This window comes from Manis pentadactyla, chromosome 3, assembly GCF_030020395.1.
Source record: "Manis pentadactyla isolate mManPen7 chromosome 3, mManPen7.hap1, whole genome shotgun sequence".
Taxonomy (NCBI): Eukaryota; Metazoa; Chordata; class Mammalia; order Pholidota; family Manidae; genus Manis; species Manis pentadactyla.
The window spans coordinates 128295996-128313595 of NC_080021.1; the positions used below are offsets into that span (position 1 = coordinate 128295996).

The 17600-nt window shown below is 39.1% G+C and overlaps 1 protein-coding gene across 4 annotated transcripts in view; it reads left to right on the plus strand.

Moving 5' to 3' along the window:
• Window positions 1–17600, plus strand: part of IARS1 (isoleucyl-tRNA synthetase 1) — a 98969-nt gene that overhangs the window by 51215 nt on the left and 30154 nt on the right. For 3 of the 4 annotated variants that reach the window (XM_036896842.2, XM_057498430.1, XM_057498429.1), the window contains 5 exons: window positions 1374–1548; window positions 3703–3815; window positions 5330–5425; window positions 12488–12664; window positions 13459–13564. In XM_036896842.2, coding sequence (XP_036752737.2) covers window positions 1374–1548; window positions 3703–3815; window positions 5330–5425; window positions 12488–12664; window positions 13459–13564 — 667 coding nt within the window. The remainder of the gene's footprint in view (window positions 1–1373; window positions 1549–3702; window positions 3816–5329; window positions 5426–12487; window positions 12665–13458; window positions 13565–17600) is intronic. The other variant, XM_057498431.1, reaches the window with a different exon arrangement.

The following is a 17600-nucleotide window of genomic DNA, read 5'->3' on the forward strand; positions in this document are numbered from 1 at the left end:
TGCCAGAGTCGTTCTAGCATGCACACATGTATACACACGTCTGTATGTACTTTTACACACACACATGCACACCATTGGTTTTGTTTGTACATAGTGTTTCTTTTATACTCCCATGTCAAAAAAGAGACCTGCTCTGTTCTTTTAACAGCTGCATAGTATGTACTGTCTGGCTACATGATAATTGTTTACTCTCCTTTTGTTAGAAATTGAGGTTTCTGATTACAAACAAGGTGTGTGTGTGTCTTTTTTAATATGTCAGAGTGTGGACTTTGGATGGATTCCTAAAAGTGGGATTTGGGAGGGTTAGAAGTTTAAACTGTTTGTCCTCCCGAAAAGCTTTATTCCATGATAGTTTAAAAACATGTACTTTAACTTCATTTTTATTCCTTTCTCAGGTAATATTTAAAACCACTATTATAAAAAGTACTAATTTCTATATTTGGTTTGAATTGCTTATGAATTCCAGAAAAATATTAGAAACTGAAGAGTTAGATTATAAATTCTACAATTAATGCTTGCAGATATGGATAAAAAATAGAATATATTTAAATAGATTACCTTAATCACTATAATGAGATCAGATAATACAGTTAAATATAATCCCTAAACTAGACCTATTTCCCTGCAATTTGTTCAGTCCAGTTCTGTGGTACCTCATTTTTTTATTTCCTGCCATGCCATCGTCATTTCCTGCTGCATTAGTAGTCCTTAACCAGCATGATGGCGGCATGAAATGTGGTTCGTTGATTTTTCTGGTTAGTGGATAGGTTGGTAACCTTGTGCTCTAAAATTGAGCAAAGGTTGCCCTGAGAGGTGAGAAAGTGTTTATAATTCTAGAGTTCAGTTGTGCTCAGCTGTCTTCAACTGATCTGGACAAGAGGATTTTTTCATACCATACAGTTCAGCAGTTTTTTAGTATTATTTATGGCGTTCTGCAGCCAGCCTTTACATGATTTTATAACATTTCATTACCCCATATAGAAACCCAGTATCCATTAGCATTCATGACCATTTTCCCCTAAAGGTTCCAGAAGCCCCTGGCAACCACAAAATTGTTCTGTCTCTGGGTTGCCTACATTGCCTATAAACGGGGTTCTGTAATACGTGGTATTTTTTATCTGACTTCCTTCACTTAGCACCAATGGTCATTTGCGTTACAGCTAGTATGAGTGCTTCATTCCTTTATATTGCTGAATAATAGCCCATTGTGTGGAGAGAGTACATTTTGTTTATCACTTAATAGTTGATGGCCATCTGGGCTGTTCCCACTTTTTGCTTATTATGAATAATGTTGCTGTGTACATTTGAGTGCAAGTTTTTGTGGACATAAGTTTTCATTTCCCTCGTTTTGTTTTGTCTTATCTACCAACTAGGAATTGAATGTTCGAAAAGTTACACTGTCTACAGATAAAAACAAGTATGGCATTCGCCTAAGGGCAGAACCGGATCACGTGGTCCTGGGGAAGCGTCTGAAGGGAGCCTTCAAGGCAGTGATGGCGTCCATCAGGCAGCTGAGCAGTGAGGAGCTGGAGCAGTTCCAGGAGAGCGGTGGGTGTCTTCTCCCCCGGGGCACCGTTTGTGGCCTCCCGAACTTGGGCTTCTGTGTGACTTTTATTGTCACAGCCTTTTCTTATGTAAAAACTTTCTCTGGCCATAAAACTGTTTATTAGAAATAATACTGACAACTTAGATTGAGGTGTAGACTCTGTTTTTTAATAGTGTTGTGGGGCACTGTTAAAATTCTGATTTATTTCCTTCTAGTTACATACACAGTCAAGTAATTACAGCCTTACAAAAGAGATCCCACTGCAATTTTAAATTTCACATTTTTTAGTCATGTATTTTTATATTTTGGTATATTTATATTTACCTTTTTTCTTTGAATTTCCACTTTACATTATAAGCATTTCTGCATGTAATTTGTCTTTAAAATGCTATCTCAATAACTGCTGCAGTGGTTTTCCTTCCTTTGAATTCCTGATGGTGTTCTTAACCACTCTTAGTTGGTAGTGCTTTAGGATGTTTATATTGTTTTAATGTTATGAATAATTGCAGTGAATATTTTCACATGTAAATATTTTGTGACTTGATTCCCTTTGGGTAGATTTCTAGATAGTAATTACTGAATCATATGCGTGTACCATTGAATTCTACAATTGATGACCTGAGCCTAGAAAATCTGCCCTTGTAAGAGAGGGCAGAACCCTATGGGGCTTCATCACCAGCCAGTGGTGTAGAGTTTATCAGATGCTGCTTGTGGAGAAAAAGGTAACTTTTGTTGGAGGTGTCAGAATGAAGACTGGAAAATATGGTAGAGAAAGGGATTTAGCATTGAGTTTTAGAGCTTCTTGTGAAGGAGAAATGGGTCAGAACTTACCAGTTTCTCTAAAATATCTAGAATCCACATTTTATTCTCTTAATTGGGCAAGACTGGATTAATTTATTCAGGAAATATTTTTTTTAAAGCACTTCTGCCTGGCTGACATTGGGAACATAGAGTTAAGACGGACACTGTTCTCAGCCTCATGGTGCTGGTAGACGTTAAAGATTTATGGAAATAATCTTTGCTTTGATAAATATTCTGAAGGAACAGTGTTAAGACAGCATGAGGAGGTTAGGAAAGGGGACTCAGCCCCTTCCTCCTCTCCTTTACAGAGCCTTTCCAGGTGCCCATGACTTCCCAGCTCTCCCATGGTTACAGTCTTGCGGAGTCTTTTGGCTACTTGACAGCCTGCAGCTATCCTAGGGCACAAGGGACTTGAATGTTAGAGCTCCCTCTAAGGTTGAAAACCTTAAGCACCAAGGTGTCATAAGGAGAGATTTAAGGACTCAGAAATCAGATGACTGATTATATCAATTGGGGAAATGTTCTTAAGATTCCCCAAATTTTTAGATAAACTATATAAAAACATAAGAGGCTAGCAACTAAAAATGGTCATTACTAATTTTACTTGGTATGTTAAATTCTTTGACCATTCTTCAAATCACAAATCTACATTGTTTCATTAGATAGCAAAAAATAGCAAAAAATTCCTGAAGTAAACTGTGTTTGAAACCAAAAGCCTACAGTTTCTAAACTTTAGTTTCTGAATGGATTGTTCTGTACTGATGGAAAGCAAAATAGTTTTCAGAACACAATGACATAAAATGAAAATGACATCCCAATGCTCAAAGATCAAGACCATTGTGAGTGACCACAGCAGACTTCCCTGAAGGTAAGAACTGTCACCCTCGGCTGTTTTTACACTGCCTACTGCAGATGGGCATGACATTTGGAACTCCATGCCCCTCTCTGCATCATACCCCTTCACCACACCCTGCTCAGTAGGCAGTAGAGCATCAGAGTCCTGCAGTCCCAGAGCAGTGGGCCTCTGTCCAATTTGACTCTGCAGAATGTTTTCTTCTTTACATCATGCTGCTCTGGATTTACAGTGGGGATTTGTCACCTGCTCGTGCATGTCTCTGGACCGGGAACCTTATGTTCAGAAGAAGACATTGGTGGCGATTTAACTGTCCTCAAGTATGGTGCAGTCTAAAGAAAGTTTGTCATACATGAGTCAACAGGACATGATGTCATGAAGTCTCTGCAGGTTGATGCTATGAAGTTTTATTAAAAAGTGGCATGACACCGTACACTAGAGGCTGGGCAGCTTGAGGCAGGGGGTGCTGACTGACTGACAGTGGCAGTTGCTTCTCCAACAGGGACCATTGTTGTGGAAGGCCATGAATTGCATTCAGAGGACATCCGCCTCATGTACACCTTTGATCAGGCAGCAGGAAAGACAGCACAGTTTGAAGCACACTCAGATGCTCAGGTACATTTCTGCTTCCCAGAACATTTCTTTACCGAAAGATGAGAACATAAGCAGAGAAAGTATTTGCCTGTGCCTTTCCTGACAATGTTGATAGCTTGTCTTGGACTAAACCAGCTATGCTTTTTATGTTGGCTTTATTAAGAACTCTATTATATGCCCTTATCGTACATATTTCTATAACAAATACATAGACTTTTGTGATTTCTACAATTGTGTAATTGTTCTTAATTACTAGGTTGTACAAAAATGAATAAGATGTAATCTCACTTTTCAAGGGAACAGTCAGTTGTGGAGACAAATACAATTCTTACTGTACTGCCTGATAAATACTTCGAAACAAGTACAGAGAAAGGCTCCTCTCCATGGTCTAGGGTAGAGGTGGTTAAGAACATTCCTTGAGGAGAATAGATAGGCAGTTTTGAATTCTAGGGTCAACTCTTAAACAGACCTCTGCAGGCAGATAGGATGTAAGATCTCCAGTGTGGGAGTGGGGGTGCTTGCTGGAGTCCCCTTATGCTTAACATGCCACACATTGTGGAGGTGGGGAGTACCTCAAATGAGGAAGGCCAGCTTCCAGCCTTCACACAGGGGCGTAAATTAGGTTTAGGCAGAGCTCCATGCAGCACAGGGGAAAAGCTGGGCAGTGAGGAGGTTTGTAAACAGTGAGGGCAAGTACTTCCTGATGACAGTCAGTGGGGGTGTGGGCCTGAGAAAGTCCTCGCTTACAGAGGTGCTTCTGGTTATTGACACAATTTATGTTTTATTCCAGTTTATGTTTTATTCCGTGGTTTCCCTACCCTGTTTTCAGTTCTACCTCCTATGCCTTTGTGAAGTGCAGCAAGTTTGTCAGCTTCTCTTGGAGATTCCTCAGAAATGTAAATGGGGATGATGCCTAATTCACATGTGTCCCCACTGTAACGGGTGAGCTGACACTGTCATTAGCACATCATCAACACCCTTCAGAACAAACAGGCTAGAAACTTAGGTGAAATTGACAAGAAGATGGCAGTTCACACTCAGTCTCGTAAATGTGTTCCTTGTAGAAATTGTGTTGTCACACTGACAAACCAAAAGTCATGGTTTAAGAAAACAACTGACAACTGCTCTGAGACTCTCGCTCCACCTCTTTGTGCTGTGGAAGTTGTGATCTGTAAGGGCTTCATGATTGCTGTTCTTATTTATTTGATTTGTTGATACTGTGTGTATTAGGTAGGCGAAAAATAGAGTTAAATTGTAGAGTCTTATAAAAGCTAATGTCAGTGCATCTCCTGTGAGCAGCCCCCACAGAAGAAAGGAGAAGAAGCTGAGCCTCTCCAGAGATGAAGGAAGAGCTGGCTACAAAGGACCTGCACTACATACAAACTAGACTAATATTATGTCCTTTTACTCAGTTGTGTGAATAAGCAGTTCTGCAGTATAGACTTCTCAGAATTTAGTTTTAAATGGCATTTTGCGGAGTTTGAAAAAGTCATGTCTTCCCTATTTGTCATGGTGTACATTGTTCATTCCTACAGGCTTTGGTTCTCTTAGATGTCACTCCTGACCAGTCAATGGTGGATGAAGGAATGGCTCGGGAAGTCATCAATCGCATCCAGAAACTGCGCAAAAAGGTCAGTTTGTCAGATTAGGAACAAGCTGCTGTTTGAAATTTGTTTTGGCTTTTTGTTTTGGTTGTTTGGAAGGACTGCAGAGACAGGTAAACCTGGCTAAAACATAGTAATCAACTAATGATAATCTGATCATACTGATATATGGCCCATGCAGATTGTACTCTGCAGGGAAGGCAGGCCTTTCATTCCCAACCTGGACTAGGCTCCTTGATTTCCCTGATCAGGTGCTTTCAGCCAACCTATGCCCCTTGTCCTCCTTTCTCAGCCTCTATAAAACCATTCCCTGGGTAGATAGCCTTCCTGACTGCTGCAGAAGGTCATCAGAGATGACAGTGGGTGTCTCAGGAAAGTAGAGGTACAGTCAGTGTGGAAAGGCTCCTAGCTAATGGAAGAGATTGTTGGATCTCCATAGAGTGGGATGGTTCTCCCTTATTTGAGACCTAGGAGCTAGGGCAGGTATGGGGAGCTCATTCCTTGCCCCCACCAACTGAGGGAGCCAGGGAGCTCCTAACCCCAGATAGGCTCCCAAAGGTCCTCCTCCTCAGGCTGGGTATCTGAGATCTGTAGTTCATGGTCCGAGAGGGCCACTCCAGCAGATAATGGGGTGCTTAAAGCTCTGCAGTTCAGATATTTGTGAGCAGGATTCCTTTTTCTTTGTTTATTTTTTGTTTGTTTTTGTATTGAGGTATCATTGATATACACTCTTACAAAGGTTTCACATGAAAAATAATGTAGTTACTACATTCACGCGTATTATCAAGTAGCCCCATACCCAATTGCAGTCACCGTCCATCAGTGTAGTAAGATGCCACAGTCACTACTTGTCTTCTCTGTGCTACACTGTCCTCCCCATGACCTCCCCCAAACCATGTGTACTAATCATAATACCCCTTACCCCCCTTCTCCCTCCCTCCCCACCCACCCTCTCCTTTGGTAACCACTAGTCCCTTCCTGGAATTTGTAAGTATGCTGCTGTTTTGTTCTTTCAGTTTTGCTTTGTTGTTATACTCCACAAATGAGGGAAATAATTTGGTATTTATTTGTCTTTCTCTGCCTGACCTATTTCACTGAGTATAATGCACTCTAGTTCCATCCATGTTGTTGCAAATGGTAGGATTTGTTTCTTTCTTACGATTGAATAGTATTCCATTGTATGTATGTATGACTTCTTTATTCATTCATCTACTGATAGACACGTCACTTCCATGTCTTGGCTATTGTAAACAGTGCTGCCGTAAACATAGTGGTGCATGTGTCTTTTTGATTCTGAGAACTTGTTTTCTTTGAGTAAATTCCTGGGAGTGGAATTCCCGGGTCAAATGGTATTTCTACTTTTAGTTTTGTGAGCAGCCTCCATTTTGCTTTCCACAATGGTTGAATTAGTTTTCATTCCCACCAGCAGTGTAGGAGGGTTCCCCTTCCTCTGCATCCTTGCCAGCATTTGTTCTTCCTAGTCTTTTCAATGTTGGCCATCCTAACGGGTGTGAGGTGATACCTCATTGTGGTTTTAATTTACATTTCCCTGATAATTAGCAATGTGGAGGAACATCTTTTCATGTGCCTGTTGGCCATCTGAATTTCTTCTTTGGAGAATTGTCTGGTCATATCCTCCGCCCATTTTTTAAGAGGGTTATTAGCTTTTTGGGTGTTGAGGCGTGTGAGTTCTTTATATATTTTGGATGTTAACCCTTGTCAGATATGTCATTTACAAATATGTTCTCCCATACTGTAGGATGCCTTTCTGTTCTGCTGATGGTGTCCTTAACTGTACAGAAGCTTTTTAGCATGAGGTAGTCCCATTTGTTCATTTTTGCTTTTGTTTCCTTTGGCCAAGGAGATGCATTCAGGAAAAAGTTGCACATCTTTATATTCAAGAGATTTTTGCCTATGTTTTCTTCTAAGAGTTTTATGATTTCATGGCTTACATTCAGGTCTTTGATCCATTTCAAGTTTACTTTTGTATATGGGGTTAGACAATTATTCAGTTTCATTCTCTTGCATGTAGCTGTCCAGTTTTGCCAACACCAACTGTTGAAGAGGCTGTCATTTCCCCATTGTCTGTCCATGGCTCCTTTATCGTGTTATTAATTGACCATATATGCTTGTGTTTATATCTGGGCTCTCTAGTCTGTTCCATTGGTCTATGGGTCTGTTCTTCTTGGTCTATGGGCCAGTACCAAATTGTCTTGATTACTGTGGCTCTGCAGTAGAGCTTGAAGTTGGGTAGTATAATCCCCCCAGCTTTATTCTTCCTTACCAGGATTGCTTTGGCTATCCAGGGTCTTTTGTGGTTCCTTATGAATATTAGAACGATTTGCTCTAGTTCGTTCAAGATTGGTGTCGGTATTTTGATAGGGATTGCATTAAATCTGTAGATTGCTTTAGGCAGGATGGCCATTTTGACAATATTAATTCTTCCTATCCATGAGCACGGGATGTCTTTCCATTTATTGGTATCTTCTTTAATTTCTCTCATAAGTGTCTTGTAGTTTTCAGACTATAGGTCTTTCACTTTCTTGGTTAGGTTTCTTCCTAGGTATTTTATTTTTTTAGATGCAATTGTGAATGGAATTGTTTTCCTAATTTCTCTTTCTGCTAGTTCATTGTTAATGTATAGGAATGCAACACATTTCTGTGTATTGATTTTGTATTTTGCAACTTTGCTGAATTCAGATATTAGATCTAGTAGTTTTGGAGTGGACTCTTTAGGGTTTTTTATATACAATATCATGTCATCTGCAAACAATGACAGTTTAACTTCTTCCTTACCAGTCTGGATGCCTTTTATTTCTTTGTGTTGTTTGATTGCCATGGCTAGGACCTCCAGAAATAGGGTGAATCAAAGTGGGGAGAATGGGCATCCTTGTCTTATTCCTGATCTTAAAGGAAAAGTTTTCAGCTTCTTGCTGTTAAGTATGATGTTGGCTGTGGGTTTGTCATATATGGCCTTTATTATGTTGAGGTACTTGCCCTCTATACCCATTTTGTTGAGAGTTTTTATCATGAATGGGTGTTAAATTTTGTTGAATACTTTTTCAGCATCTATGGAGATGATCATATGGTTTAGGTCCTTCTCTTTGTCGTTGTGGTAGATGATGTTGATGGATTTTCGAATATTGTACCATCCTGGCATCCTTGGAATAAATCCTACTTGGTCATGATAGATGATCTTTTTGGTGTATTTTTGAATCAGATTTGCTAATATTTTGTTGAGTATTTTTGCATCTATGTTCATAAGGAATATAGGTCTGTAATTTTCTTTTTTCATGGTGTCTTTGCCTGGTTTTGGTAGTAGAGTGATACTGACCTCATAAAATGAGTTTGGAAGTATTCCTCCTCTTCTACTTTTTGGAAAACTTTAAGGAGGATGGGTATTAAGTCTTCACTAAATGTTTGGTAAAGTCCAACAGTGAAGCCATCAAGTCCAGGAATTTGTTCTTAGGTAGTTTTTTGAATACCAATTCAATTTCATTGCTGATATTTGGTCTATTCAGATTTTCTGTTTTTTCCTGTGTCAGTCTTGGAAGGTTGTATTTTTCTAGAAAGTTGTGCATTTTTTCTACGTTATCCAGTTTGTTAGCATATAATTTTTCATAGTATTCTCTAATAATTCGTTATTTCTGTGGTGTCTAGTGATTTTTCCTTTGTCATTTCTGATTATGTTTATGTGTGTAGACTTTTTTCTTTGTCAATTTAGCAAGGGTTTTATCTATTTTATTTTCTTGAAGAACCAGCTCTTGCTTTCATTGATTCTTTCTATTGTTTTATTCTTCTCAATTTTTATTTATTTCTGCTCTGATCTTTATTATGTTCCTCCTTCTACTGACTTTGGGCCTCATTTGTTCTTCTTTTTCTAGTTTTGTTAATTGTGGGTTTAGACTGTTCATATGGGATTGTTCTTCTTTCCTGAGGTAGGCTTGTATTGCAATATACTTCCCTCTTAGCACGGCCTTAGCTGCATCCCACAGATTTCACAGTGTCGAAATATTATTGTCATTTGTTTCCATATATTGCTTGATCTCTGTTTTTATTTGGTCATTGATGCATTGATTATTTAGGAGCATGTTACTAAGCCTCCATGTGTTTGTGGGCATTTTTCCTTTTCTTTGCATAATTTATTTCTAGTCTCATATCTTTGTGGTCTGAGAAGCTGGTTGGTACAATTTCAGTCCTTCTGAATTTACTGAGGTTCTTTTTGTGGACTAGTGTATTGTCTATTCTTGGAAGTGTTCCATGTGCACTTGTGAAGAATGTGTATCCTGTTGCTTTTGCGTGGAATGTTCTGTAGATGTCTGTTAGGTTCATCTGTTCTCATGTTTTGTTCACTGCCTCTGTCTCCTTACTTATTTTCTGTCTGGTTGATCTGTCATTTGGAGTGAGTGTTATGTTGAAGTCTCCTAAAATGAATGCATTGCATTCTATTTCCCCCTCTAATTCTGTTAGTATTTGTTTCACATATGTAGGTGCTCCTATGTTGGGTGCATAAATATTTATAATGGTTTTTATCCTCTTGTTGGACTGACCCCTTTATCATTATGTAATGTCCTCCTTTATCTCTTGTTGGTTTCTTTGTTTTGAAGTCTATTTTGTCTGATATTAGTACCGCAACTCCTGCTTTTTTCTCCCTATTAGGTCCATGAAATATCTTTTTCCATCCCTTCACTTTTAGTCTGTGTATGTCTTTTGGTTTGAAGTGAGTCTCATATGGGCAAGATATAGATGGGTCTTGTAGGCAAGATATAGATGGGTCTTCTTTTTTTATCCATTCAGTGACTCTGTGTCTTTTGATTGGTGCATTCAGTCCATTTGCATGTAGGGTGATTATTGGTAGGTATGTACTTATAGCCATTGCAGGCTTCAGATTCGTGGTTACCAAAGGTTCAAGGGTATATTTATTACTATCTAACAGTCTAAGTTAACTCACTTAATATGCTATTACAACCACAATCTAACGTTTATTTTGTTCGCCCTCCTCCATTCTTCATTATTATTTTCTGTACTCTTTGTCTATCCCTTGAATGACTTTGGGAGTAGTTGATATGATTTTGAGTCTGCTTAGTAATTAATTGTTCTTCTTTCTTTATGGTTGTTTTATTTCTTCTGGTGACAGCTACTTACCCTTAGTAACACTTCCATCTATAGCAGTCTCTCCAAAATACACTGTAGAGACAGTTTGTGGGAGGTAAATTCTCTCTGCTTTTGCTTACTTGGAAATTGTTTAATCCCCCCTTCAAATTTAAATGATAATCTTGCTGGGTAGAGTGTTCTTGGTTCGAGGCCCTTATATTTGCCACCCCCTTCTGGCTTATAAGGTTTCTTTTGAGAAGCCTGATGTGTTTTCCTTTGTAGGTGATCATTTTTCTCTTGGCTGCTTTTAATATTCTGTCCTTACCCTTGATCTTTGCAGTTTTCATGATTATATGTCTTGGTGTTGTCTTCCTTGGGTCCCTTATGTTGGGAGATCTGTGCACTTCCATGGCCTGAGAGACTGTCTCCTTCCCCACATTGGGGAAGTTTTCAGCAGTTTCCTCCCCAAAGACGCTTTCTATTCCCTTCTCTCTTTTCTACTTCTGGTACCCTTATAATGCTAATATTGTTCCCTTTGGATTGGTCACACAGTTCTCTCAATATTCTTTCATTCGTAGAAAGCCTTTTTTCTCTCTTTGCCTCAGTTTCTTTTGTATTCTTTTCCAATTTCTATTGCATTTACCATCTCCTCTACTACATCTAATCTGCTTTTAAATCCCTCCATTGTATTTTTCCATTTCAGATATTGTATTCCTTAATGATTGAATCTCACTGCTGAATTCTTCCCTGAGTTCTTGAATATTTTCTATACCTCCATGAGGATATTTATGATTTTTATTTTGAAATCTCTTTCAAGATGATTAACGAGTTCAGTTTCACTTTCCCCTTTTTGTGGTGTTTGTGGTGTTTTGGGATTGAACAAGGTTCCTGTCACATTTTATGTTTGTATGTGGTGCCCTCTAGTGTCCAGAAGCTCTACTCTTCTGAGCTGCTCAGTCCCTGAAGTGATGGCGAGGGTCGCAGGGGAATGGTGGTGGGGCCTGGGGGGCGAGAAAGAGCTGTTTCCTTCCTCCCGACCGCTGTGCCTGTATCCACTGCCAGAAGCAATGGGCCGAGCACACAGGTGTAAGCCTGTGTGCTTTGTGTTTGTAGCTGCCGTAGGTAGGGCCTCCCTCTGACTGGCCTGACGCCAGTGCAGGGGCTGCTGGGTTGCAAGCCGGTGCTAGCCAGGAGGAAGGCACAGGTGCAGCACGCTGTGTATAAAGGTGGGGAGGCCTCGGAGCTGTGTAGCCAGCCAAGGGGAAGGAGCCTCCCTGAAGTTCCTGGAAGTTCCCAACCCACTGGGCTAAGTGCACCTATTCGATTTTGTCCACCTGTCTTTCTCCTGAGCAGTATGCTCTTGTTGCCTGCCTTTCTTTTGTTCAAGAGTAGCCAGATGTGGTTCCTTGCTTTCCACAAGCTGCTGGAATCTCAGTCTCTCCAAGTATTCCACCTGTCTTAGCTTTCCAACCTGACTAATCTCTAAAGCATCACGCAATGTAGGTTCATGTTCCCAGAGCAGATCACTGGAGATCCAGTGCTGGGTGTTCAATAGTCCTAGGCTTCCATCCTCTCCCTGCTCCATTTCTTTTCCTCCTGCTGATGAGTTGTGTTGGGGGAAGGGTTTGGGTCCCACCGGATCATGGCTTTGGTACATTACCCTGTTTCATGAGGTCTGTTCTTTTCCCTAGGTATATACAGTCTGGTGCAGCCTTCTTTCCTGTTGCTGTTTCAGTATTAGTTGTATTAACTATATTTTCATATTATATGTGGTTTTGGCAGGAGTCCTCTGTCTCACCTCTCATGCCATCATCTTTAATCCACTCTGTGTGAGTGGGTTCTTATTCAGTCAGTGCTTTGTTTCAGAGGAGGACTTGGTAGATTGTACTCTTCCATAACTGTTGAGCATGGGATCATCAGTCCTGTTCACTCACCGACACTGCATTTTTATTAACAAATATGCTTCCCTTTTAAATTTTGTGTATTTACTTTCAGTGCAATCTGGTTCCAACTGATGAAATAACAGTTTATTATCATGCAAAGTCTGAAGGCAAGTATCTGAATAATGTTATTGAAAACCACATGGAGTTCATATTTGCCACCATAAAGACTCCCTTGAAATCATATCCAGTTTCTACATCAGATAAAATCCTTATTCAAGAAAAAACACAGGTGAGTTCTTTGTTCTGTTGAACTATTAAGAGATTTAGGATTAAATTTTGTTAATTATATGTAATCTCATCTTGATAATTCTGTCTCCCAGTAGCAATTGATATAGTAATCAGCCCTGCTGTATCGCTTAGGATACTGGTGGGAGGGGTGAGAATGTCAGGAGGGAGGGCAGGTATTGTTGTTCTCCCAGGAGTTCTCTTGGAAAGGTAGCCAGCGAGGTGCATAAGAATTGCCAGGAGATAAGATGGCTACATAGGCCTGTTTTATCTAAAACAGGAAATTAGAAAAGTCAAAAGTCAATATTGTGGATTCTGGGGTTTACCACTGAAAATTAAGCAGCAAAAATCAGCAAAATTAAATAAATATTATTTACTTAATACTTAATAAAATTTTGTTAAATGAATGCAAAAAAAAATTTTAAACAGCAATTGACTGGAAAACAGTTAACTCTTCTGGAAAATGGTCCATAATTCAGAGGTAGGTCATTTGTAATAGGGGAACACATTCTTTTCTGTATCAGTCATTTGTTCTTTGTCTCATTCCTACTTTATATGAGACAGATAGGACAGATGGTGGGCTGAATGTGACTGTCTTTTCAGTGGGGCATATTTTCTATTTTGCATATTTTTTTTAAATGGCAGAAAAATTGTAGCTTTTGACTATTTTAGTGATGACACTGAATATGCTGTCAGAATCACATAGAGCTCTTGTTTTGAGAAGGAAGAGTTGCTGTGTTAGTGGGTGACACTGGTGAGATGATGCAGTCGCTCAGTCACATATTCTCATGTGCTCAGATAAAGGGGTCTGACTTGGAAATTACACTCACCAGAGGATCATCCATGGCTGGCCCTGCTTGTGCATATGTCAATCTTAACATTTGTGTCAGTGGCAGTGAGCAAGGTAAGAGTAACTGAATTCCATGATCTGTATGTTATTTTTTCAGTTAAACCTATAATAAATGTCTTTAAGGCTATTACAAGAGAATTGGTAAAATCAGATTAACTCTTTCTAATTGTCATCAAGATGAATCCACAAAAATGAATGATTGGACTTGCATTCCTAGGAAGTTGGAATAGACATACTTTTCCCTATTCCTCCCACAAAGAGTAGCTAAACACCCTGGATATGATATATAAAAATAAACATAAGAAGACTGTTAAAGTTAAGAGGAAAGAACACAGAGCAACTAGAGATCTTAAGACTAAAGACTACATAATGGAGAGTTCCCTCATTTTTCTTTCAGCTTCATGTATCCCAGACTTGGAGCTGAGGAAGATGGCAATCAGGAAATGCTAACAAGCACAGAAAAAACGCCCCACACTATTCCTGTTCTCTCTAGAAAAAGAACTAGGGGAGAAGTAGCCTAGCAAGACAGGAAAACATCTAGACAATGATTGCTTTATCCTAGCTAAATGTGACAGAAGAAACTGGCCTAATTACCACTCACACCAGCACATGCCAAGTGGGGAGCCTAGACCTTTGCCAGGCTGAGAAGCCTCAAGTCCCCACCACTATGGTGGAGTCAGGGAAGACAAATTGGTGAGCTGGGGCTTTCATGATACCTAGGCAGTAACAAGCCCCTCTTACCTACTAGTGTCAGTGTAGACCACGTGGAGAGTATGGACTTCCATCCCCACTGAAGAGCAGCAAGGCATTCCCTCCCCTTAACCTGCCCAGTGGCAAGGAGGCCATATAACTCTACCCCTCAACTGAGAGGTGAAGGCCACATAAGGATCAATAAGGAGGCATTCCTACCCTTACCAGGAAGTATCAGTGGAGGCCAAAAGGAGAGTGGGAACTTTCTCCCCCACACCTCCCCACCAAAGCCCCAGAAATAACAAGGAATTCTGACCTCACTGACAGTGGAGGCTGAATATGGAACCCAGATCTCTTCTTCCCAACAGGCAGTGATGATGAAATGCCCCCTTTCCCCTGCCAGTGTGTTGGCAAAGTCAGTTAAAAGAGAGGGTTTAAATAAGAAATAGTTTTATACTATCTAATAACATGTCCAGGTTTTAATTGAAAAATTACTCATCATACCAAGAACTGGGAAGATCTTAAATTGAATGAAAAAGACAGTCAATGCAAGTGAACACTAAGATGACAGAAATGTTAAAATGACCTGACAGAATACAAAGCAGCCATAATAAAAGTGCTTCACAGAGCAATTATAGACACAGGAGAAATAAATGAAAAACAGCCTCGGCAAAGAAATAGAAGATACTAAAATCAAATGAAAATTTTAGAACTCATAAATTCAATAACTAGAATACGTAAACTTGGTGGATGGACTCAGCAACAGAATAGAGGAGAAAAGAATCTGTGCAGTGGAAGATAGAATAATAGAAATTACCCATTCTAAACAACAGAGAGTTAAGAGGAAAACATGAGGAAACTGAGCAGTCTCAAGGATCTGTGGGACATGACAAGTTTAGTATTGTTTGTCACTAAATTTTGGGAAAAAGAAAAGATAGGACAGGACTGGAAATGTATTCAAAGAAGTAATGACTTAATAAAACCACAATAAAGAAAGTAGAACAATTAATTACTGAGCAGATGCAAAATCAAATCAACACTCCTTAAGTCAATCAAGGTATAGACAAAGAGTACAGAATGTGATACCTAATATATAAAGAACAGAGGAGGAAGAAAAAGTAGGGGGAAAAAACCCTTTAAGTTGTGTTTGTAATACCATATAAAGTGAGTTAAATTAGACTTAGATAGTAAGAGAATTACCCTTGAACCTTTGGTAACCACAAATCTAAAACCTGCAATGGCAGTAAGTACATAACTATCAATAATCACCCTGAGTGCAAATGGTCTAAATGCACCAACCAAAAGACATAGAGTTACTGAATGGATAAAAAAAGACCCATCTATATACTGCCTACAAAAGACTCACCTCAAACCCAAAGACATACACAGACTGAAAGTAAAGGGATGGAAAAAGGTATTTCATGCAACCAATAGGGAGAAAAGAGTAGGAATTGCAATACTTGTATGAGACAAAATAGACTTCAAAACAAAGAAAGTAACAAGACAAGGACATTACATAATGATAAAAGGGTCAGTCCAAAAGAGGATATAACTATTATAAATATCTATGCAGCTAACACAGGATCACCTACATACGTGAAACAAATACTAACAGAATTAAAGGGGGAAATAGAATGCAATGCATTCTTCTTAGGAGACTTCAACACAACACTCACTCCAAATGACAGATCAACCAGACAGAAAATAAGAAGGAGACAGAGGCACTGAACAACACATGAGAACAGATGAACCTAACAGACATCTACAAAACACTCCACCCAAAAGCAACAGGATGCACATTCTTCTCAAGTACACATGGAACATTGTCAAGAATAGATCATATACTAGGCCACAAAAAGAGCCTCAGTAAATTCAAAAAGATTGAAATCGTACCAATCACATTTGCAGACCACAAAGGTATGAAACTAGAAATAAACTACACAAAGAAAATGGAAAAGCCCACAAACACATGGAGGCTTAATAACATGCTCCTAAGTAATCTATGCATCAATGACCAAATAAAAACAGAGATCAAGCAATATATGGAGACAAATGTCAACAATAATTCAACACTGCAAAATCTGTGGGATGCAGTGAAGCTATGCTAAGAGGGAAGTATACTGCAATACAGGCCTTCCTCAGGAAAGAACAATCCCATATGAACAGTCTAAACTCACAATTAACGAAACTAGAAAAAGAAGAACAAATGAGGCCCAAAGTCAGTAGGAGGAGGGACATAATGAAGATTAGAGCAGAAATAAGTAAAATTGAGAAGAATAAAACAGTAGAATCAATGAAAGCAGGAACTGGTTCTTCAAGAAAATAAACAAAATACATAAAACCCTAGCCAGACATATGAAGAAAAAAAGAGTCTACACACATGAACAGAATCAGAAATGACAAAGGAAAAATCACTACGGACACCACAGAAATAAAGAATTATTAGAGAATACTACGAAAAATTATATGCTAACAAACTGGATAACGTGGAATAAATCGACACCTTTCTAGAAAAATACAACTTTCCAAGGCTGACATAGGCAGAAATAGAAAATCTGAACAGACCAGTTGCCAGCAGTGAAATTGAATTGGTAATCAAAAAACTCCCTAAGAACAAAACCCTGGACCAGATGATTCACTGCTGAATTTTATCAAACATTTACTGAAGACCTAATACCTATCCTCCTTAAAGTTTTCCAAAAAGTAGAAGAGGGAATACTCCCAAACTCATTCTGCAAGACCAATATCACTCTACTACCAAAACCAGGCAAAGACACCACAAAAAAAGAAAACTACAGACCTATATCCCTGATGAACATAGATGAAAAAAGACTCAACAAAATATTAGCAAACTGAATTCAAAATAATCATCCATCATGATCAAGTAGGATTTATTCCAGGAATGCAAAAATCAATCAACATCATGCACCACATCAACAAAAAGAAGGACAAAAACTACATGATCATCTCCATAGATGCTGAAAAAGCGTTCGACAAAATTCAACATCTATTCATGATAAAAACTCTCAACAAATTGGTATAGAGGGCAAGTACCTCAACATAATAAAGCCCATATGTGACAGATCTACAGCCAACATTATACTTAACAGCGAGAAGCTGAAAGCTTTTCCTTTAAGATCGGGAACAAGACAAGGGTGCCCACTCTCCCCACTTTTATTCAACATAGTTCTAGAGGTCCTAGCCATGACAATCAGACAACACAAAGAAATAAAAGGCATCCAGATTGGCAAGGAAGTTAATCTGTCATTGTTTGCAGATGGCACGGTATTCTACATAAAACATCCTAAAGAATCCACTCCAAAACTACTAGATCTAATATCTGAATTCAGCAAAGTGGCATGATACAAAATGAATACACAAATCTGTGGCATTCCTATAC